The following is a 24990-nucleotide window of genomic DNA, read 5'->3' as shown; positions in this document are numbered from 1 at the left end:
AATGTAGTTTTGAAAATCTCAAATTCTAAAAAGAACCAGTCTAGAAGCGATTGTTAAATTAATGGCATATCAAAAATTATTTAAAAACAATAATTATTAAGTATATTTTTTACTAATGTTTACCAGTTTTACATTTACATGTTTTTTTTTTATTAAGATTTATATTTTTTAATTAGAATATAAACAATAAATGAATTTTATATTCGCCATTTAGAATTAATTACAACAACGCTCAAAACGATAGAACCATTTGAATATATAATCGAAACGCTTTCAAGCAAGTGGAACGGCAAAATCTTATATCGTTTGCGTGATCGTCGGAGTTACCAAGTGGCACGTAGCCTTAGTATCGCGTTTTATTTATCTGTGTTTTTAGTTTTTGACATATATCTCCTCTATGTTCTTTGACGTCTATGGTTTTATTGTGTGTGTCTCTGTGATGTTTGTCTGTGTGAAAATATGGTGAGACTGAGTGTTACTTTTCAGGTCAGTCAGTATTTATTTAATTAACGTATCTATTTGATTTTTGTTTTTAGCCATATTTCTCTTCATAACTTTATCCATTTTAGATCAAAGTTGTGTACATCTGCAGAATGTAACCCATTGCCAATATTTCTGGACAAATTACGTTGTGTATTCACTACCTACTTAAATTGAAGGTAATTGTTTAATTTTAGAAATATTAATATAGTTTAATTTAAAATAGTTCGTTAATTGGCAAATGTGATTAATCAATCGTAGGACAAGTTGAGGCGAGAAATTATAGGTTTGTCTGAATTCCACGATAATAAGAAATTCTAAATATATATCTCAGTCCATTCACCCACCAATGTGTAACACTTTACGAGTGCACTGTATGAAGTAAGCGTAATCGCACGTGAATAGCTTATCTACTTAATTAAAGTCTACGAATTGAATAATGTAGCAACAGATATTGTACAAAGTATAAGAGATTATAGTAAATTTGTTTGTAAAATTGTACAATCATTATTAACGACCGCGACTTTGTCCATGTCCAAGAGTCTGACGGTTTAAATTTCATGGAAAATCAAAACAAAGGATCTATTTGTATTTCTACCTATTAATTGAGTAATTTCCAGTAATTTCTTAGAGAGACTATGTTACTAAAAGAGAGTACTGTCCAAGTTTTAGCTTACTAGTTTTACTAGTAGATTGATATGCCAGTCATTCAGTTTCCTGTGCATTTAATCAAATCCAATCACACAGTTTATGTTACATAAATTTATTTTGATTTGAAAATTTTGCCATCATAATTTTCAAAAATAACAGATTTTTACTTTATTGTGCAGACTTTCACTTTTAAAGAGCTTTTAAATTACATTATGGTTCATACACAAATAGCTTATGAAGCAGTTATAGTGACAATTTTAAAATATTATAATGTGGAATACAGAGATAGCTTAGTTTAATCGCTAATTTCAGCCCCTTTAAGTTTCGTTGATGTATTTTATTACATACTTTTACATATTCCGCCTTTATACTTGTTTAACTTACATTATAGTTAATTAATACTTCATTTTGTTTGCCTTTAACTACATTGGTAACTTTCACCAGTCTTGTGGTTAGTAAATTCGGCTACAGATAATGAAGTCCAGGGCTCAAGTCAAACAAACCTAAAAACTAGGATAGCAAGATTTTTCCTTCAAAAAAATATGTCATAAGGGGAGATGAGAGTTCTGAAGCAACTGTGATTAGGCTACATAGTGAGGAACCTTCTTTCCATATATGCCATTTCAAGGGTTACTAGCTTCTTAATCTGACCCTTGATCCAACTGTTATTTGAAAGCTTCGTAATAAGTTGGTTAAAACATTTATTCAAATGACTCAAAAAATTATGGTTACTCTTTCAAGTGTTTTGTTGCTCTTTCCTTTTTAATTTACATCAGATTATTGTTATAATTTTTTTTTTAATCTTATATTTGTCCTTTTGCTTTTATAGCCATCATCATGAATCGTGGAGGGCATGCAGAGCCTACTCCTCCGGAGTGTGCACTGGCTGCAGAAATGTTTAATCATTTCTGTTCAGCTGGCACTATGAAGCAAATTTTAGGGTTGCATAGAGAAATTTGTGCGACCCTCAACTTAAAACCTAACAGGCTCCCAGATTTTTATCCAAAGTTAAAGGTATGTGAGTTACTTATTTATTTCATTACATAGAGAAATTCCATTTTAAAGACACATTTTTTTCTTTTCTGGCAAATATATACATATTAGTAGATCTGCTAAAACTTGTGTTATTTATTACTGCTGTACCATGACATTACCCTCTGTTGTTAGTACAGTGTTTTGTGTAATACCCAAAAATGTGTTCCTCGGACATGTTTACATACACTGGTATTTAAATATTTTTTTCAAGACTCCAAAAACCCTAAGAAATGCATTAATAGTATGCATAGTTTTTAATAATTTAGTCCCCGAAATCAAAAAACTGCAATCTCTCAACAATCGTTTTTTTTAGATACAGTGTTTCAGCCATGACACAGCAGATTAGTGTTTTTCACTTTGAGATAGCTCTAGATGGCTACACACATTATTTTTATATTTACATAAAATAAATTTTTTGACCATTATTAAGGCACATTATGTATTTAGACATATGCTACTTTCATAATAATAAGGCTGTTCTTCCACTACTGTCAGCAAGCAACTCGTGTTTACGTGTTATGTGTATCCTCCTACTCCTCAGTCACTTCAATACAATATCGCTATTTTCCGCACACGACTAGAAGCGCCGAGTTTGAAAGATGCCCCATTAGCACGTTGTGTTACGTTGCGACGTCTCAGCGTCGATGCTCCACATCTTTTTAATGCAATGCGACATCAAAGCGTTGTGTCATCACAGCGGCGTTTCAACATAGCTCCGATGCTAGGACGTACAGTGTTTCATTTGTTTCTATCCATTTTTGAGACTGACTGGGTGCGTGCGTCGTTTTGTTTCACTGCGACATCGTGCGTCATCGCAACGCAAGTGTGGCAAACAATGCGTTAATCCGTTGCGACGATGCAATGCAACAAACTGATGAGGCATCTCCCTTAGAAGTCAGCCACAAGCTACTATACTACAGCCTTTCTTGATGAGTACTGTTTACTAACAAACAAATTGAAAATGTGGGTATAAATCACTAGTCATTTCACACTTAATAATAATTATAATTAACTTGTTCATATATGAATGGAAATAAAAATTGATTAATAAGCTTAGAACAATTAGATATGGTTAATATATTTTATATAACATTTTATAAACAAACCATACATACTTTAAAATAAATGTTGCATGAAATGTCATGCGTTTTCTACCTTCATTTCTAATTTCTTTGTTAGTAAACAGTACTCATCTAGAAAGGCTGTAGTATAGATGTGCTGCTTGCACATTACGTTAGTGGCATACGAAGTTTAAGAAATAACATTTAGTCCCGAAACATTAACCTTTGTCTTAAAATCTGGACCTAGAGCCTGCGATAGTCAGACTTACCTCATTCTAGAAAGGGTGAATCTTTTTCAGCTCAAACTAAATAGAAAGTATGGTAGCCAATTATGGAGTTTGGATAGTGGCAACTTTGGAATGTAGTGGGTTAAAAGGGTCTAGATCAACAATTTTCCAAGTGCAAAACATAATTTTTTGATATTTTCTCTAGGATATCATGAGGAAATATTCCTCCAGTAGCAGACCCATAGCGTCATGGCAGTCCTTTGCTAAAGACCTACAAAATTCTCATAAAAAAACCTTTAACAGTGTTTTTCCAAGGGTTGCTGAAATACTATATGACAGGCAATTGGGGGCATGTCTTTAAATGTATTATACTATATAATATGTTCTATTTAAAAAAAATATACTGTATACTTGGTCAGTTGAAGGTTAATTCATCAAGAAGTAAGAAAAGTATTTCGGTACTAAAGCCAAACTAAATGTGAAATGTATAAACAAATTAAAAATGAAAGTTGAAAATCATTTATACCTAATTAGTATTTTATTTAAAGTTATGTATTGTTTTTTTTACATAATGTTATTCAAATGATATCTAATTGTTCTAATCAAAATACTCATTAATTTAGGAACAAGTTTATTAAAATTAGTACTGATTTATATTATATCCTAATTTTTATATTTCATATCTGGTTTGGCTTTAGTATAGATTATGATTTTATAAATTATAAACCTGGGACCTCTGAAAATCACAATACATGACTATTGTGATTCTCAGAGGTCGCGCAACGGCATATGAGCACTCTCGGTAGTGGAAGTATATTCTAATTTCAAGTCAGTTTGTACACAAACTGAAATATCCACTCGTAGAGCGTAGTTAGTCCAATTTTTTATTACTTATATAAATCGGAAAAAAGCCCTCATTGATCGTCTTACAACATATACGCACAAACATAATGCACAATCAACAATCCCTCCATTTGCACAATTTGGCATTCTGCCACTTAAAAATATACCGATGTGCTCTGGAATGTCTTAAAATTACCAGGTATTCGATTCATCCATTTACAATCTTGTTTTAATGCGTTTATTTTTAAATACAGATCTCTCGTAATTCTTAAATAGTGTAGTGTAGTAAAATCTTATACTTTACACTTTCATAACACCCGTTACGGATTACCATAATTTGGGCAATTTAAGTTGTAATTAGCAGACCAAATGCCATTCTTAGCAATTAAAATTAATATTTTCTAAAATTATAAATCATTTCCCTGACAGACGACTCAGACGCATATCTGAGAAAGCCAGAAATTTGAAACTGAGTTTTTGGCTGTCTATACATATACATATAAAACTATCTATACATATAAAACAAAAATTTGTTAGTCTGTTCGCGCTAAACTTGAAAACTACTGTACGGATTTTCATTTGGTGATACTAGGAAATTTTCATCAAAAACATTGCCTAATCTCTTCGAGATATAACAAAATAATTATACATCATACGAGGGGAAGACAATAAGTTTGCGGAATGGAGGGGTTGGTGGGGGTAGGATTACTCGTCCAGATAGGCACTAGCTAACATTATACAGGGTCAATGGAAATACGACATAGCTATCCCTTTAAGTGTTAATAGTAAAGAAGCGAAGTCTTCTTTACTGAAAAGACTGAAAAAGCCATCAAGGAAAAAAGAAGTGGGAAGCTGTCAAACAGTGTACTCCATCTGCACGCCAATGCATACGCGTGCCATGTGCACGTGCGACGTCATCACGTGCCATCGACAATGCGGCTACTAATAAATGAACCACCCACCCTACAGTCTAGACTTGGCCCTCCAGTGGCTATTATTTTATTACCAAAAGTGAAGAAAGAGCTGCGAAGAAAAAAATTAGAACGCTGAATAAGTGAAGTCCGCTATTTTAGTCTATTTTGATACCAAAGACAAAAATTTTTTTTATTTAATAAAGAAGTTATTCAAGAGATCTACAAAATTTATTAAGGGAGAATATATTGAAGAGGAAAAATTTATGGTTTTTTTTTATTCTTTACAAGTTAGCTCTTGACTACAATCTCACCTGATGGTAAGTGATGATGCAGTCTAAGATGGAAGCGGGCTAACTTGCTAGGAGGAGGATGAAAATCCACACCCCTTTCGGTTTCTACACGGCATCGTACCGGATCGCTAAATCGCTTGCAGTTACGTCTTTGCCGGTAAAGTAGTGACTAGCCACGGCCAAAGCCTCCCACCAGCCAGACCTGGACCAATTAAGAAAATCTCAAATTCTCAATCTCTCATTGGTGTTTAATTTTAACCTTCTTCCCTCTCATTGCGCGAACTTTTTGACCTCCTCTCGTAATATTATAATTATCTTTATATAAATTGTTAAACCAGGCATATGCAAATGCGAATTTATACATATGTATTTAAAATGTATGCCTTGTTTCAAAATTCCATAATGTGACAATGTAGATTTGGTCCTTAAACCTTCTGGGTTTAAGGATCAAATCTAGATTGTCACATAATTGAATTTTACTTTTAATTCACATATAAAATAGGGGTAAAATAAGTAATGGTAATGTTCCCAATGAATGGATAAATTAATCTATTCTTATTAAAAACACCATCCAAAGAAGATTAATTTTAAGATAATGTTCAAGTAATCTGATAGAGCAATTTATAGATATCAGTTTTTATTTTTCAATAAAATTGATTTTTCGTCATGACAAAATAAATTTTCGTAACTAAATGTTTATTGATTGTTGGGGTTTTCAAAATATTTAACTTTGTTTGTTATTATACAATGTTAATAACTCGCTCTTATAATTATATGCAATGCAAACAGCATTCTGCGAAATCACTTAAAAGTTATTCCAATATTTTGACAACATTGAGAACTTATTGGATGTTGCTGTAGCCTGAACAATTTGCTAATCTATCTATTCTAATATCATAAAGGTAAAGTTTATAGTATTGTAGAGATCTACTGAACCGATTTCGAAAATTATTTTAACACTACAAAGCGTTAGTTAGTTAGTTATTTGTGAGTGTCATATGCTATATTTTATCCCTTTATACTCACGGGTACGAGAACTACGCGGGTGAAACCGCGGCGCATTAGCTAGTATTAAGATAATTTCGCTTGCGATAGAATACTTAACTGAATTTATGTAAATTATAGAGCGAAAGTCTGTGATGGCCAAACCTTCGTTATATTATAAACTAGCAGACCCAGTCAAGCTTCGCTTTGAATTATGTGCACTTTTTCCCTATCCTACTTTCATTACCCCTACCGTACCTCTTCCCTACCTCTACCGTACTCTACTCCTACCCTACACCTACCTACCCTACCCTTACCCCTACCGAACTTGACCCTTACCCAACAACCCTTACCCAACCCTACTCTGCCCTATCCGTACCGTACCACTTCCCTTTTGCCAATACCATACTTACCTATGGTAGGTTAACTTACCTTACCAGATGTTGAAAATCTTCCAGCTTTTATAAAATAAGATCTGATCAACACCGGCTCTATGACAATTAGGTAGCAATTTGAAACTGCTACCATAGTTTTAATATAATCGTTATTTCACTTTGCGTTTTAAAATTACACTTTCCATTTTTTCAAAATAAACTTTTTAACTAAATCACACTTCTCCGTGAAAGCAAGAGAATAATATACTCGTAGCTTATAAAAAAAGGCACTAGTATCTCTAAACTTCTATAATAGATTGGACGTTCAAGTAAATATAGCTAAATCGCATATCAAGTCATAGAATGACTCCTACCAAACGTATCTATCTGTATCTATCCATACTTATAATAAAACTGTAACAGGTCAAATTCTGTACATTAAAGATATTTTGAAAATTTTGTTGGAGGGCATTATATAATCGATCTGAAGCCAAAATTTTTTTTTCGATTTTTTGTCTGTCCGTGATTTTTTTGGCCGAGCATCACGCTGAAACTACTAAATGAATTCAAATGAAACTTGACACGGTTCAAAACCATAATACGGAGAAGGTTATAGGATACTTTTTATTGTGAAAATAAAATAAGTAGGAGGTGAAATAGGGGTTGAAAGTTTGTATGGAAAGTCCCTCATTTTTAGAGTTACAGTTTTGAAAATTAGTTTATAAATCATTAAAAAAATACGAAATATAATTTGATACAACAATTTTTTAAATTAAATTTTAAAACCCCTAAAGTGGTGAAATAAGACTTGAAAGTTTACATTGATTTCCACGCAGACCAAGTCGCAGGTGTCCGCTAGTATAAAATAAACGTCTAGACTCGGCAACTCCTACTAGAGAGATCTGTGGCCACGTGCACGTTAGCCCTCATATGAATCTAAATTTGAATTATTTAGACCTACATATATTCTAAATTAATCTCAATGTGTGTGGGTGCGTGTAGGTGTGTGCGTACGTGAACGTAACACACACTCGCGTATGTACGATGCGCGAGCTAATTTATGTGAGATCGTCATCTAACTGTAGCTTAAATTTAGTTTTCTTTTTTTTTATAACTCAATTACAATAAATTAATATAAAGCCACCCGTGCGAGTCCGAAGTGAGTTACGAGTAGCTGGTGTAATAATGTACAAAAATGCCGTTCTGCGGAATAGGTGGAATCATACATTTAGTCAGATTTCAGTTTTGAATGTTACTAAGAATTGTTTTGTTTGAAAAATACACAATGTAAATGTTCATAATATTTTGTTTCGACGCACGTACAGTAAACAAATGAGAAATATTTGTGTACGCTTCGCGATTGTTGTTGTTTCGAAATTGTAAACATATCGAATGTATTTCAGGCGAAACTTGCAAGTTCTTGGAAGGCGCAAGCTGTTTTCAAAAAATTCGACTTGCGTGCGAACCTTAAACTATACAGCAAAGGGCGCGCTTGTACGCAAAATAAGGTGCTCATTATAGGCGCTGGACCTTGCGGCCTACGCGCGGCTATTGAATGTCAACTTCTCGGTGCCAAAGTGGTGAGTGTTCTTGAACTTAAAGTAGGAACTAATTAATTATACTATTGCTGATTGTCATTATATATGCAACGCGAACATATGTTACAAAAATATAACTTACAAGGTATGTACGTACCAGCGGCGAAGAGTCCATACAGCCCGATTCCCGGCGGGTTACCTTTAAAAACCATACATTGTAATGAATATATACCTATTTATGGATATATGAGAAACTGGAGTTTGTATCAAGCGGTATGAATTTCCTTTTCTTGCCTTCGTCAAAATTCCAACCTTCGCCACTGGTATGTGACTCATGGTACCTGCCTGATATAAATATCGCTTCGGCTTAGCTTGCGGAGTTATACACGTTACTCATGATCCTACACGCTTGAGTCTGGCGAAGGTCGTGCACTATTATAAACGAAAAACGATGACCGCTAAACGTTGGAGCACTCGTGCTTTGGTATAATAATGTGTACTGTTTACGTACGAGTATATTGTGCTTCAATGGAAACTAAAACTATTATTGACTATTGTAAGCTACTGTAGTCAATTTGTTTTATTTATTTTAACACAATTTAGTATATAAAAACAAAATAATACATAGAAGAGAAACTTAAAATTGGCAATAGCATACAAAGGCGGCCTTATCGTTAAAGCGATCTCTTAACGAACCTTAGGTGAGAGGAAATCCTATACCACTTGGTGCCTCAATTTTCTCTACTATCTTATCTACTAAAACAAAAATATACATTGATTTTGTAATATTGTTTATACCACATACAAATAATATATGTTACCTGTAATGTGTATAATCCGGCATTCTTTACAATGCCTAGGCAATGTATAAAATACCTGAAACGTAAATGTAATGTGTGTATTATTGATTTTGTATATTGCCTAGGTATTCTTTAAAATACCTTAAAAACGAGAACAGGGAAGGTCACGAACGGGTTAACAGAACGAATGCATTTCATTCCGTTGCATGCGACTCGAGAACGCGCGAATGAGCTCATTGCGTAATTTTCTCTTCTGTAAATTTGACTCCACGCAGTCTTGTCTGTCCTGTCCCTGGAGGGTTTTTGTAAAGCGCGAAGCCAGAAACTCGTTAAGGAGGTCCTGAATGAAGCAAGCCTACAAGGCCGAGTGATCAAAGTTTGAGAAGTTAAGCTGAAAGAAGGGGCAACGGAACGAGTCTTCTGGAGTAGCTACCTTTAAATATTAATTAATTATGAAACACGGCTAAAACTCACGTAATATTAGGTCGGAGTATGCCCGACTAGTTTCGAACACATACGGCGCGGCACAATCCAAACTTGCCGTGAGTTTTAGCCGTGTTTCATAATCAATTAATATGAATAACACTCGTCGTCATCAACCCATATTCGGCTCACTGCTGAGCTCTAGTCTCCTCTCAGAATGAGAGGGGTTAGGCCAATAGTCCACAACGCTGGCCCAATGCGGATTGGCAGACTTCACACACGCAGAAAATTAAGATAATTCTCTGGTATGCAGGTCTGGTTTCCTCACGATGTTTTCCTTCACCGATTGAGACACGTGATATTTAATTTCTTAAAATGCACACAACTGAAAAGTTGGAGGTGCATGCCCCGGACCGGATTCAAACCCACACCCTCCGGAATCGGAGGCAGAGATCATATCCACTGGGCTATCACGGCTCTCTACACACTCACGGTAGTTTAAATTCTAAAATACTTGTAAATACTTGAGTTTTGAAAACATATTTGCTATGTTAATCTTTTGCAATAATTTAATTAGGTTACTTCGAAAAAGTAAAACATCTCATGTAAATTGTATGTTACTAAACCTCTACATAAATACATACACAATTCTTTTATGAATTTTCTATACAAATGATACCAAAATCTGTTTATCTACACAGTCCCTAGGCTATTTATAGATTACCTATACTAAAGCCATACTCGGAGTACTGTTTACTAACAAACAAAGAGTGGAATGACTAGTGATTTATACCCTCATTTTTAATTTGTTTGTTGGTAAAAAGTACTTGTCGAGTATGGCTTCAGTATAGGTAATGTAAGTAATGAACAATCACATTCTTAATATTTTATACATTGCCAGTACGCCTCAAGCATTTTGTACATTGCCAAGGCATTGTATAGAATACCTGAATTATACACATTGCTGGTAACTTATACACAAATAGGTACATAGATTTATTTATGTAGCAGTTTCTGTTTTATAATTATAAACGTGTTTTATTTTAAAGGTTGTAATAGAGAAACGAGACCGCGTCTCCAGGAATAATGTGCTACATTTGTGGCCCTTCGTTATCCATGACTTACGAGCCCTCGGTGCTAAGAAGTTCTTCGGAAAATTTTGTGCTGGATCCATAGACCATATCAGTATAAGGCAGTTGCAGTGCATTCTTTTGAAGGTAAACTAAATGTGTTGTACTGTGCATGACAACCATGAAATAGTTAAGTGGCATTCGGGATTAGTTGATACAGTGATAACCCAACCTTTCGGATTAAATGTAGTATCAAGATCTAAATATATGATTTGAATTTTAAAAAGGTAGTGGTTTCCCTAAAACTGAATTTAAATTGGTGTACATACTCTTACAAATTACAAATAAAAAACTCCTTTTACTTTTTTATATCAGTTAAAAATTAAATAGTTAAATCAGCGATAATAATAATGTATTTATCTGTCTGGTATATCTGTATCACTCAAGTCTTATCGTCATCATCATAATTAACTACCCATATTCGGCTTACTGTTAAGTTACTGTTGAGCACAAGTCTCCTCGAGGCTTATTTTTAATCCACCAGGCCTTAGTCCACCACGCTGGCCAAATATAATAATATATAATAATAATAATCGTTTATTCTCTGTAAAACCGTAACATAATAGGTAAAAATAGCTTAACACTATAATTAATGGATGAGTAACAGGTATCTAAACTAAGAAAGAACTTGTATTATATGCGGATTGACAGACTTCATACATGTAGAGAATTAAGATAATTCTCCGGTATGCATGTTTCCTAACGGTATTTTTCCTTCACCGTTTGAGATATGTGATATTAAATTTCTTAAAATGCACATAACTGAAAAGTTGGAAGTATATGCCTCGGTGCGGATTCGAATCTACGTCCTCCGAATCGGAAGACAGAGGTCATATAAACTATCACTGTAAATTCTAATAAAACAAAATAATGTTTTGCAGGTTTGTCTTTTGCTGGGTGTAGAAGTCCACGAAGGAGTTAGCTTCGAAATGCTGTTGGAACCCACTGTCACGAAAAAATTTGAAAGTAAGTGTGTAAATAATTGTATCAGTACACTCATGGACTTATGAATTACGATATTTTTTTATTTATTTTTTATTCTTTACAAGTTAGTTCTTGACTACAATCTCGCCTGATGGTAAGTGATGATGCAGTCTAAGATGGAAGTGGGCTAACTTGTTAGGAGGAGGATGAAAATCCACACTCCTTTCGGTTTCTACACGACATCGTACCGGAACGCTAAATCGCTTGGCGGTACGTCTTTGTCGGTTACATACATGTTAAATAAAGCTTCCTCGGAAGCTTCAACTGCATCCGACAAATAATAGGTACTACAAAATTATTTAATAAATTATTATAATATCTGTAATATAAAGTAGCCTATATCCTACTTAATTACCTCATTTATCTCCCAGTATAAGTCCATTAAAATCCAGCCATTTCAAAGATTAGCCCCGGACCAACAGACAGACAGGCAAAAATTTTTAACAAGATTGTTTGTGGTTTAGTATTGTGTAAATTACCATAAGCACTTGAGAAAACAGTTATTTTGAATGAAATTATATTTATATGTATTTACTGGCGTACGTCCGCGATTTTTCAGTCTTTAGACTTTAGGGGTCAAAATAAAGAAGAATAACCGATTTATTAATGTATCTATTTATCTACTTGAAATATCTGTCGAGCCGTTAAAAAGATGTGGGGCGGGGGGGGTCAAAGTGGGGAAGAACAACCGATGTATTAATGTATTTATCCACATGAAATAAATTTGTGTTTCGTAGGCTTAGGGTGGCGTGCTAGCGTGACGCCGCCGGAGCATCCCGTGTCGCAGTACGAGTTCGACGTGTTGATAGGTGCCGACGGTGGACGCAACACGCTGCAAGGGTTCAAACGCAACGAGTTCCGCGGCAAGCTGGCGTTGGCCATAACTGCGAACTTTATAAACCGACACACTGAACAGGAGGCTTCGGTTAGTATTGTTTTTTACATAGTCATAGAGTTACTAAAGTGAAACTTCTTTAGGCGCATGAGGGTACAATTTTTACAGATGTAACGCACGCCGGTATGCAACGGAAGTGTCGAAAAAGAGAGAGAGCGATCGAGACCGATTGAGAGAGATTACGACAGGGCGAACGTAGCATGAAGCAACTAGCCGTGAAGTGAGAGTAGGGAGCAAGTAAGTGAGAAAGATTGAGAGAAAAAGTGAGACAGAGCGAACGTCGTATCACGCACAGTGCTATGGAGTGAGAGGTGGAAGAGAACTATAGTAAGAAAGATTGAACGAGATATCGAGAAATAATACACGCCATATTGGATGTGTATTCGTTTACTAGTTCAATATTAGAGCTTTAGATGACATTTCTGTCGCATAGCGTCATTTGCAGTAAACACAGATTATTCATCTATTTACAATATTATTAGCCCTTACACAGTGTATAAACAGTGAGAGATATGTATAAAATGTAAACAAGATTTATAAATTAGTTCGCCAAAGAAGTTTCACTTCTGACGTGACTTTGTACGCACGCATTTTTTTTTTCTCTACAAGTTAGACCTTGACTACAATCTCACCTGATGGTAAGTGATGAAGCAATCTAAGATGGAAGCGGTCTAACTTGTTAAGAGTAGGATGAAATCCACACTCTTTTCGGTTTCTACGCTACATCGTATAGCTAAATCGTTTGGCGGTACGTCTTTGGTGGTAAAGCCAGACCTGGACCAATTAAGAAAATCTCAATCGGCCCAGCCGGGGATCGAACCCAGGACCTCCTTCTTGTAAATCCACCGCGCATACCACTGCCACGGAGGCCGTCATAAAGTAAAGATCATACAAAGTGAGTCGTTACAAGCAACGTGGTGGAGGCGGTGAAACCCATAAAAAAAAAACTTCACGCGTCTCCTTGACATCCGCATATACAAATTTTTTTCATAATATTAAAAAAATGTAACACTAACAACAATTACGTAAATTAATATAATAATCAATAATTACAAATAAAAAAATACTCGCATCTTATTTCTTTAGTTAGTTAGTCTTGCCTATACTAAAGCTGAACTAGTCAATGGAGAAACCCAGTCTACCTACATACTCAGGCCCAAACAATTCAAATGTTACAAAGCTGAGAATTGGCAATAAATTAGAATGTATAAGGTGATCTCATTAGGCCAATTTTCTTTTTGTAGGGAGCTCTTTAAACGACAAAAATTATTGCAACAATTAAACAACGATTCCTTAGAAACAGTTTTTTAAACGCGTTAGATTGTTGATCTTATGCTTTGTCAGAGGCGTAAAGTCTAGCGAGTCAGCTCCTGTAGCTAAGTGGCACGACGATTCTCTTTCTACGATCGCAAACGCTTCGAAAACTAGAAAAATGTATGGGAATGACAGATCTTGATCACGTGACCTGTCGATAGCTAATGTCATTCCCATACGTTTTTCTTGTTTTGGAAGCGTTTGCGATCGTAGAAAGAGAATCGTTGTGCTACTTGGCTACAGGGGTTGGTCTTTATAAAATTCGTCTGAGCCTTTTTACTATAAGAGGATAAAAGATTTAGAGTCAAACCTTTGCTTTAAAGCATGTTGATGGGCTATCAAGGACTCTGACTATCACTACCACTCTATCAAATGTCATTGATGGTGACATGCTCTCCGATGCATGGAGATGTAACACCATCTTCCTATTTCCCTATTTCAGCCTGTCACGTAGATTGTCTATGCCCAGGACTCTGATCTAAGATCTCATGGTCCGGCTACAACACATAAATGAATGATTAATATAAATATTTTTAGGTGCCAGAGATCAGTGGAGTCGCATTTATTTTTAACCAGAAATTCTTCAAGGAGTTATATGATGTAACAGGCATCGATCTGGAAAATATAGTTTATTACAAGGATGACACACACTATTTTGTCATGACTGCTAAGAAACACAGTCTGATTAACAAAGGAGTGCTTTTAAATGTAAGTATTGTGGATACATTTTATATATTTGTTTGACACTATACTATCGCGACGTCGAAAGACGAACCTCTCCTTCATTAAACAAACAGATTTCCCAAAGTTCTACATCCCATTTCTGAATTTTGGCTAGCTAGTCTTTGGGCCAAGAAAAAAAATATGTTTTTATTTCCTCATCCTATTTCTCAATTTTAGCTAGAAAAAAATATAAATTATCCTTCATGAACTCCTATATATAAATAGTATTCCTATACGTTTGTAAACACACTTTCGGAAAATTAATTTGCATCTTTGTTTTCCATATAATGACATTTTGCTACGCTTGTCATTTTTGCATATATGGCGAAGTTCGTGCGTTTTGTTTTAGGCAAATGCACCAAAAACAAAGAGTATTACTGGTATTATTAATAAAGTAAATTAATATTTTGTTGTTTCTGTTACCGATAAATGGTTGATCTATATTGTCAAAATTATTAAAATGAAAGAATTAAATGTTTTTGTTATATTTTATCTCACAAAGTTAATTTTATTCATAAAATGTTGAGCATTTTTCTGATATAAAAACTCTTTGCGAAAATTTAGAAAAGTACCGTTCGCTTTTAGACGGATGATAAAGGTTTTATATTACATACTGCACATGTGCGTAATGAGATACAATACGATAGTGAAATTGGTGAAATAAGCGATACTTTACAAGCATATGTGTTATAAAACATAATATGTATCCTCACACGTGCCCCACCTAGCGGGCGTTATTTTTTAATCTTCCCAGTGTCATTGACATGTTAAACTCTCACAGGATTATGGAGACGTAACGCGGTTGCTCAGTATGGATAACATGGACCGCACGGCTCTAATGCGTTACGCGCGAGAGGCGGCTCGCTTTTCAACCGACGGCCGCCTGCCGCTGCAAGACTTCGCGCTCAATCACTACGGCGAACCTGATGTGGCCCTTTTCGACTTCACATCTATGTTCGCTGCAGAAAACGCCTGCGTGGTAAGATTTTGAGCTGCTATAAACCTTCATATACTTGAAATAAATATAATTCCATACTAATATTAGAAATGTGACAGTGAGTCACCTTTTCATGGCTAAATCACTGAACAAAGGGCTTGTTTTCATGTTTGTATGGTGCCTTGACTTGGTATATGTACAGTAATTCAGTAAATTAGTTTATAAAATAGTTTTATTTTAATTGTACACAGTTATTTTTGTAAGATGACGAAGATAATACAATGACTAGAACAATGATGGAACATTGACATTGACAAGGACAATGGCAAAACATGACTCTTGACGTTTCGAGAGATGCGTTCCGAAAGATTAATATATTTATTTGGTCTTTGGCATTTCAGTAATAAATACTAGCAAATCCAATTAAATTAATTAAACTGAAATATTTTCTGCTGAAATGTATTTAATTAAACATAAAAATCACATTTATTTTAAAATTATTTTAAAGCATATTATTTCATTAATATAAGTTATGGATTATTTATAAAGCTTAATTTAAAAATTATGTATTGTAATACTTCCAAACACCAAAAACGCTGTCTTCCTTTCCTTTCTAACGCTAGCAACATAATTGCGCAACAGACTTATCTTACGCGCACTCTAACGTACTAGCTCGTACTGCCAAAAACATATTTAAATATTGAAATGTTTATGTATTCATGTCTCCCAAAAATATGATGTTTTTTTTTCAATGTAGTAGAATGAAATGAACAATTTAAGTCCCTTTGATCGTGGCAACTAAAATGCGATTAGTCCGGGCATTGGTGTTTCCCATATTTCTTTATGGTGCTGAGACGTGGACTCTGAGAGAAAGCGAGAAACAAAAGATAGACGCTCTAGAAACATGGTGCTGGAGAAGAATGCTTGGCATATCCTGGACTCAGTTCCGATCCAACATTTCAATCCTCCAAGAACTGAGCATCAAGCAGCGTCTTTCTTCAATAGTCCAATGTCGCATACTGACTTTCTTTGGTCATATTACAAGAAAATATGACACGTCCATAGAGAGACTTGTGGTGCAAGGAAAGGTGGAGGGCACAAGAGCACGTGGCAGGTCACCATTGCGCTGGACTGACCAAATAAAAACCGCTCTCCATGGATCGCTCCACGAATGTTCTAGGAGAGCCACACTGCAGGAGGAATGGCGTCGGATAGTGAGGGTTGCCACCGCGCCCTAATGACGGCCACGACCACTCTGTCAAGAGTGTAACGACGAAGAAGAAGATCGTGGCAACTAGTTTATTGTAAGTTATATGTTAAAGGTGTACGAGCGGCGCGGCAAGCGGTTGCTTTGTCAACTAGTCGGGGACAGTCTGTTGGAGCCGTTCTGGCCGACGGGGTCGGGCTGTGCGCGCGGCTTCCTGTCCGCTTTCGACGCGGCGTGGGCGGTGCGCGCCTGGGGACAACAACCCGCCCCGGACCCGCTCGTGGTCATAGCTGAGCGAGAGTCCATCTACAGGCTTCTGGGTAAGCGAAACATTAGACACTGTCTTACAATTAGTACAGGAAATCTAGGAAATATGACTAAAAGAATTACATGATTCGAGATTTTTAACCACCTGTAGGGATCAACCCAACAATACGATAGTATCTTAATGACATTAAATATCGATGAGAATGTCTCTCTATATTTTTTGTCAAATGAACTTTAATGTAAAACTCATAGTTTAGGAAAAAAATGCAATCCAAAAACTTTTCGAGTTTCTGAGGCACTTCGGAGGCACACGGTGGGGGTGGGGGCGGTCGATAGATTTTCTGTACTAAGTGTGTTTCCGATTATCATATCAGCGGATAGATGTCCACTGCTGGACATGGCTTGCATGGACCTCCAAGCACAACGGTCTCGAGCCGCCAGCATCCAGCGGCTCCCTGCAAGCCGCTTGATATCCTCGGTCCACTTACTGCAATTTAAGACGCAATTTTTCTTAAATAATATTGAAAATTACTGGTGCGACGTTTCGTGTCGTGCTGACTGGAGAATGCATTCGTTTTTGAAGTTCGTATTTAAAGCTACGACAACAACTACGACATCTATATATTACTAGCAGACGCCCGCGAGTTCGTCCGCATAAAACTCGATGTAAACTTTCAACTACGAACTATGCTACCCTACCCCTACCCTACTATACCATACTCCTACCCCACCCCTACCCTACCCCTACCCCGTTTTCTAATACAATAACAATAAAGCTCAAAACTACGTTTTAGTTAGAAAACATTTGTATTGGAAAAAGAAAATGGCTATTTTTATGGTTTTTCCGGCAATTATTCTAATTTTTTTCGCCGTAAAGAACCTCCTAGAACCATCCTAGAACTTCAACGAAAATTTTTTAAAAAAATAATTGGACAAATGGGGATGATGACTAGGTTTTAATATATTGATTTTTATGATACATTCGGGTAAATAAGGTCAATGTTAACTAATTTGTACATAAAAAGCAAAGATTGACTGGATATTTGCAAAATAAATAAGATTATAAAATTTCAAAATCTACTAAAAATATTTTATCGTAATTAGATGAAAATTCATACAGTTTTAGCTTCCTTACATTAAATGTGACATTTTTTAATATATGAACTATAAACATAAACGCAGAAATAACAAAGATATAAGTAATTTTGTTTAAATGCCCATACAAATCTAACGATCATTAATTGCCTACGACGTCATAAGTGCGTACCATTTTGTATGGGGCGTTTTTCAGGGATCCGCGGCAGCGCCGCAAATCTGACCCTTTAAATCCCTGTAGCTCCGAAAGTAATGATCGCAGATACCCTGTTACTTTTACAAAATTGCTTTACTATTAGCGTACTCTTAATTTATTTAATTTACTCTTAATATACAATTTAAAAAACTGTCATCATCCCTATTGGTCCAGGCGTTGTTGAGTTATGCGCTTACCAACGCATTTTGCGATTCATTTTTATATTATAGATTGATTGATCTGTGTCCTATAGCTATGACATGACGTAATTACAGCACAAACAACGCCGGGGAACCTTCATCACCAGTTTGGGGCGTACACCCTCGATCCAAGAACTCGGTATCCAAATTTGAACAGAGCTGCAGTGACTCCTCATCGAGTAAGAGCACTGTTCGACACCGACGAGCCACTGAATATAGACGCTACTCCATCGCCCAAGAAGAGACGCAGAGGTAACATTATAGCATATAGCTTGGCATATAGCCGTGATAGCCCAGTGGATATGACCTCTGCCTCCGATTCCGGAGGGTGTGAGTTCCGAACCGAAGCATGCACCTTTAACTTTTCAGTTGTGTGCATTTTAAGAAATTAAATATCACGTGTCTCAAACGGTGAAGGAAAAACATCGTGAGGAAACCTGCATACCAGAGAATTTTCTCAATTCTCTGCGTGTGTGAAGTCTGCCAATCCGCATTGGGCCAGCGTGGTGGACTATTCGCCTAACCCCTCTCATTCTGAGAGAGTCTCGAGCTCAGCAGTGAGCCGAATATGGTTTGATAGTGATGATGATGATAGCTTGGCAACTTCGTTGTAACTCACCTAATGGTACGCGCGGGCCGGGGGCGTGTAGCGATGAATGAATACCCCTTCTAAAAAAAGTCTTTCCGCCCGTCGCCCGCATATCATGGGAGTGTCATTAACGAAAGCCAAGCTATAGTAATGTTCACGCTTATATCCGGAACTTCTCAACAGTAGGATTGTAATGCTTACTACGACATATTTTTACGGCCTCCGTGGCGCAGTGGTACGCGTGGTGGATTTACAGGTCGGAAGTCCTGGGTTCGATCCCCAACGGGGCAATTGAATTTTTTTTAATTGGTCCAGGTCTGGCTAATGGGAGTATACGTTGATATGAGTAATAATCTATGCTTAATATTATAAAACTGAAACGTTTGTTTGTTTGAACGCGCTAAACAGCAACTACTGATCCGATTCGAAAAATTCTTTCAGTGTTAGATAGCCCATTTATCAACGAAAGCTATAGGCTATATATTATCCCCGTATTCTTACGGGAACAGAAACCGCGCGGCATCAGCTAGTTATTTTATATAGTTTCAGTAGTTTTCTATTACTTGATTCTTACATTGCGGGTTGTCTGGAGGAAATCGCTATTAGCGATAAGACTGCCTTTGTGCATATTTCTACCTACTTATTTTGTTACTTGATGATTTTTTTTATGTGCAATAAAGAATATATCTATCTATCTCTTTTGCCTGCAATCAAAAATACTTACAGATCCGGAAATATCTGAGGACGCTTTGGTTGCTTGGGTCGGGTACTCCTCGCCGGGCTTGCAAGCGGCGACCAGTTCTGCGGCACTCTGTGACCTACTGAGGCGTTACCGGCCAGACCTTTTGCCAGCCTCTTCACAATCACAATCCGTTTATCATATACTCCATGAGGAATTCGGTAAGCATGTGTTCTTTTTGCTGTAACTACCACTACCACGTATTTTCGACCAAGACAAGAGATAGACAAAATGTCTACCAATGGCGGCGAAGTTGTCCCAGTCCCATCTCTTTCGTCCCAACCTAATGTGAGATAGCGATATTTTCGATTTCGCCTAGTAGCTCTGCCGGCCGATAAAGACAAGAGATAGACAAAATGTCTACCAATGGCGGCAAAGTTGTCCCAGTCCCATCTCTTTCGTCCCAACCTAATGTGAGATAGCGATATTTTCGATCTCGCCTAGTAGCTCTGCCGGCCTGCGACAAAGACAAGAGATAGACAAAATGTCTACCAATGGCGGCGAAGTTTTCCCAGTCCCATCTCTTTCGTCCCAACCTAATGTGAGATAGCGATATTTTTGATTTCGCCTAATAGCTCTTTATCAATTTCTATTCAAGAGATATGTTTGGTCGCATTACCATATTTCTTGATGGAAAAATAATATAATCTAAATATATAAAACTCCAAGGTGACTGACTGACATAGTGATCTAACAATGCACAGCCCAGACCACTGAACGGATCGAGCTAAAATTTGGTATGCCGGTAGATATTATGACGTAGGTATCCGCTAAGAAAGTATTTGGACCAATTCTATCCCCAAGGGGATAAAATAGGGGATGAAAGTTTGTATGAAACGTTGTCAATTTTGCGGCGATTTGGCTGAAATTTGGAATGAATATAGATTTTACGCAGGATTAACAGATAGGCTATTTTACTTCCCGGAAAAATCCATGGTTCTCGCGGGATTTGTGAAAAACTGAATTACACGAAGTCGCGGGCGCCCGCTAGTTTTGTACATAAACCTTAAAATATATTTAAATAGGAATACCACCGCTGAATGATACCGATTCTAACGAAGATGTCCCTGAGGCAACTCTCCGATCCTACCTGCTGCGAGTTTACCACGCCTTCAAGGGTGAAGTACCTCATATATTCCACAAAACGGACATGTTTGATCAGGTAAGTTTTACAATATCATTATTATCAGCCTATATGATGGTCCACTAAGGGATCAACCCCCCTAGCCAAGTGGCAAGTCGATTCTCTTTCTACGATCGCTAACACTTCGAAAACTAGAAAGATCAGGTCGCGTGATCAAGATCTGTCATTCCTATACATTTTTCTAGTTTTCGAAGCGTTAGCGATCGTAGAAAGAGAATCGATGTGCCACTTGGTTAGACCTCTCTTCTTATAGGAAAGGGGATTTCGAGCTTAAAATCACCACGCTATTATGTATTAAGGTGTTAAATGAACCTCTGTTAAATTCACTCTCTTCTCGGACCAAGGTGCGTTCGGAACCCTCGTAACTTGGACTTTAAGTTTTCAACTTTACTTACCACCATTAAATTAAATTACGACATAACTTGACGTATCAAGAGTGCTTGTAAACTAAGCCTAATTTAAATAAATTAATTTATTACTGACACTATTAGTAGTGCTATTCTGTAACGATGTTGTGTATAACTTGCGAGTGCGAGAATCTAATTCATAAAGTGTTAGACAGAAAGATAGAGATGAATTTGAAAAACATATAAAAAACATACAGTAACCGTCTTAACGTACTTTTGGGGGCTAGTAGGTCGTATGAGGCAATGCCATATCCCGTAAAGCGAAAAAGACATTTTCGACCAATAGCAGCAGATTTAACGTATCGCTCTCTGTTTTATCTCAGCCCAATAGGGATGATGACTTTTTTTTAAATTGTATATAAATTAGGAGTATGGTAATAGTAACGCAATTTTGTAAAAGTAACAGGGTATCTGCGATCATTACTTTAGGTACCGGAAAGGTCAGATTTGCGGCGCTGCCACGGATTCCTGAAAACGCCCCATACAAAATGGTACAATTTAATGACGTCTTAGGTCATAATGATCTTTAGATTTGTATATGTGTTCAAACAAAATTACTAATATATTTGTTATTTGTGCGTTTATGTTTATAGTGAATATATTGAAAAATGTCACATTTCATGTATTTAATGTATTGTAAGGAAGCTAATACTATATGAATTTTCATCTAATTACGATAAAAGATTTTTAATCGATTTTGAAATTTTATAATAATATTTATTTTGCAAATATCCAGACAATCTTTGCTTTTTATGTATAAATTAGTTAACATTGACCTTATTTACCCGATTGTATCATAAAAAACAATATAGTCAATATAGTCAAACCTAGTCATCATCCCCATTAAAGAGAGAGCCATTTTTAGTGTCTACCGCTGTTAGTGACATTTGTTTTTCTCATCTCGAGATACGTGTTCGCATTTTAGGTCTATTTGGGGTATAATATCACAAATTTGCCACTTCTGGGGTGATCCTATTCTTTCCGTTTGTATAGCTTTCTTTAACTAAATGTGGAATTTCTATGTACGTATAAAAAAATCGCTAGTAATTTTACACCTAATAATAAAATTAATCAACATGTTCCTAAATTAATGACTATAAATTCTAAGCTTATTAATCAAATTTATTTTCATTAATTTAAAAACAAGTTAATTATAATTATTATTAGGTGTAAAATTACTAGCGGTTTATACCCTCATTTCAAATTTGTTTGTTCGGTCGAGGACACGCCTTGGGTACGGAGTGAGAGTCTAACATTTTTAAATATATTATATACTTTTTTTTTCACGAGTAGAGTGGAAAAGTCTGGAGGAGGCCTATGTCGAAGGACAACCTGATTGCTCTGGTGTATAAATTAAGTTATAGTATTAAGTATATCATAATATGTATCCAGTAGTCAGAGAATAAAGGCTATTTTTATTTTTATTTATTTTATATACTTTTTTCAAGTACACTTTATCTTTTTAAAGTTATTATTCACCAGTCCCGTGGGAATACGTGTATAAAAATAGCCTATGCTTATCAGGGATAATGTAGGATTCTAATGGTGAAAGAATTTTTCAAATTTGTCCAGTTGTTTCAGAGAATATTCAAAGCGAACAAACTATCAAATCTTTCCTCTTTATCATATTAAAACTATTGTAAAATATTCTATTTATGAGTAATTTATTTCTATTATTTCAGTAGATATTTTAATAGTATTTAATGTATATTGAAAATATAGTATAACAATGTAATAAGTAAGTAGTAAGGAAGTACCTTTTGAATATTTATATTAATGATTCTTCATTTCTAGATAAAAAAGAGTCAACAGGTCGAGAAAAACAATCGCAATACACTTGACCGATCAGTTTCCGCTTATTCAAGTAAGTTAAATTAAAATTTTATATAAAAAGATTCATGTAATATTATTATTAATTTGTTTTTTTTTCTTATTATGAAAGAATAGTGTGTAATTAGAGCCTTAATCAACTCAACGGTAAGAGCAGTCGGACTCATCACCGAGTGGTGGTGGTTCGATCCGCGCCCCGTCGATCTATTGTCAAACCCACTCCTAATACAGTCTTTCCCGACTAGTTGGAGGGAAATGGGAATATTGGTCATATTTAAAAAGATATGGCAAATATTCTTTCAGTTGAGCCATTCTCAAGTAGAAATATTTTTTTTATACAAGATATAAATTTTTAAACTGTAGTTTGTGGATTATTCTGAATCCTGACCATAAGACACATGTTTATTACACTTTTCCAGATGCCGGAGACACTGAAACACATTCTAGTTACAAGAAAAAGCGTCGCTTTGTTCGTCCTGCACAAGTAAGTAAACCCCGTTGTGAAAAACTAAGAAACAAAGTTGGTAAATTGCAGCTGAACGACGTTCAATCTTTAGCGCGGCTTCTAAACCCGCAAGACTCTAATTCGGTACATGCTTCCACGAGATCAGCGTGCACCGCGAAATCTGAAAAAATATCAAGATCTGCTTCTTTTGGAGAATTATTATCTTTAGGAGAAGATGTTGATCAGTACGAGACTAGACATAATTTGTCTCGTCCAAGCCGATCTGTTTCTGTACCAGATCTAGCGGATCAACAAGATTTCGACGCAAAGAAAATAATTACATATTTCAATAATCAAATAGGAAGCGAAGCAATAAGAAAACCTTCAGTGGAATGCCGTAAATTAAAGGCTTTAGATAACCACCCGAGTTGCGTCGTGAATCAACCTAAAGAGCAATGGAAAACCTTGTATACGCCAATGTTTATTAGTTCTAAAGAAACTTCTACAGTACAAAGACAACCCCAATACTTAGAAATAGAGATTGATCCAACGGAAATCATCAATTTTTCAAATCCAGAAGTGATTGTTGGCCCTTCACGAATAATGCATAGTCCTGAAATGGCTTTGCGAATACAAAAAGTGGCGAAAATTCTTGAAGGGAAGCGCACTAATGTTCACGAGTGTACGGCAAAACGAATGAACTCTATCGGTACATTAGACATGTTTGAACGTAAAAAGCGCATTATGGATTCGTTCCAAGGCGATTGCTTTCCTCGGAGAAAAAATTCTTCCGAAATGACGTTGCAGATGGGAAGAGTTTCTAAAGTGAGGGAAGATGCAAAAGCAGATGCCAAAAAACCAAATAGTCCCGGCAAAAAGAAAACGGCGCGCGAAATAACCAGACAACATTTGGAGAAGAGTCTGCAAATGTTGGCAGTGGAACCTCAATTAGGCTTTGTTCAGTCAGGAGCCCTTGAAGACGATTATGATTTGCAACAGTACAGGGCCAGTGCGCCGGAGTTTAAAGAAAGAGTTCAAGATTTGGAGCGAAAGCTACTACCCCAAGTGAGAGACTGAAAACATGAATGGTTGATTCAATTTATTGTCAAATGTAAATGCATGCTAGACTAACCACATCTAGCAGAAATCAGTAAAAAATTATTTTGCTACTTTCTGTTAGATCTAATTGGGGCTATCATAAAGGGAGATGTCTTTAGTAGGGAGGTAGTAGGCTAAGCCTCGGTCATTTATCTATGACCTTGTGAAGT

The 24990-nt window shown here is 36.0% G+C and overlaps 1 protein-coding gene across 9 annotated transcripts in view; it reads left to right on the top strand.

Annotated features, from left to right (window-relative positions):
- Positions 1 to 422: 422 nt before the first annotated feature.
- Positions 423 to 24990, top strand: part of LOC112055835 (F-actin-monooxygenase Mical) — a 52216-nt gene continuing 27648 nt past the window's right edge. For 7 of the 9 annotated variants that reach the window (XR_008252286.1, XR_008252285.1, XM_052890557.1 and 4 more), the window contains exons 1-15: positions 423 to 486; positions 570 to 659; positions 1961 to 2145; positions 8263 to 8439; positions 10670 to 10837; positions 11632 to 11716; positions 12472 to 12659; positions 14481 to 14651; positions 15448 to 15645; positions 16926 to 17130; positions 18644 to 18820; positions 19884 to 20057; positions 20922 to 21058; positions 23242 to 23311; positions 23697 to 23761. Coding sequence is in view for 7 of the 9 variants with exons in the window: in XM_052890557.1 (XP_052746517.1) it covers positions 1969 to 2145; positions 8263 to 8439; positions 10670 to 10837; positions 11632 to 11716; positions 12472 to 12659; positions 14481 to 14651; positions 15448 to 15645; positions 16926 to 17130; positions 18644 to 18820; positions 19884 to 20057; positions 20922 to 21058; positions 23242 to 23311; positions 23697 to 23761 (1992 nt within the window). In the remaining 2 variants the exon portion in view is untranslated. The other 2 variants (XM_052890555.1, XM_052890554.1) reach the window with 2 other exon arrangements.

Source organism: Bicyclus anynana, chromosome Z (assembly GCF_947172395.1).
Source record: "Bicyclus anynana chromosome Z, ilBicAnyn1.1, whole genome shotgun sequence".
Taxonomy (NCBI): domain Eukaryota; kingdom Metazoa; phylum Arthropoda; class Insecta; order Lepidoptera; family Nymphalidae; genus Bicyclus; species Bicyclus anynana.
Note: the sequence above shows the minus strand (reverse complement) of the source record. Positions and strands in the feature narration are given on the sequence as shown.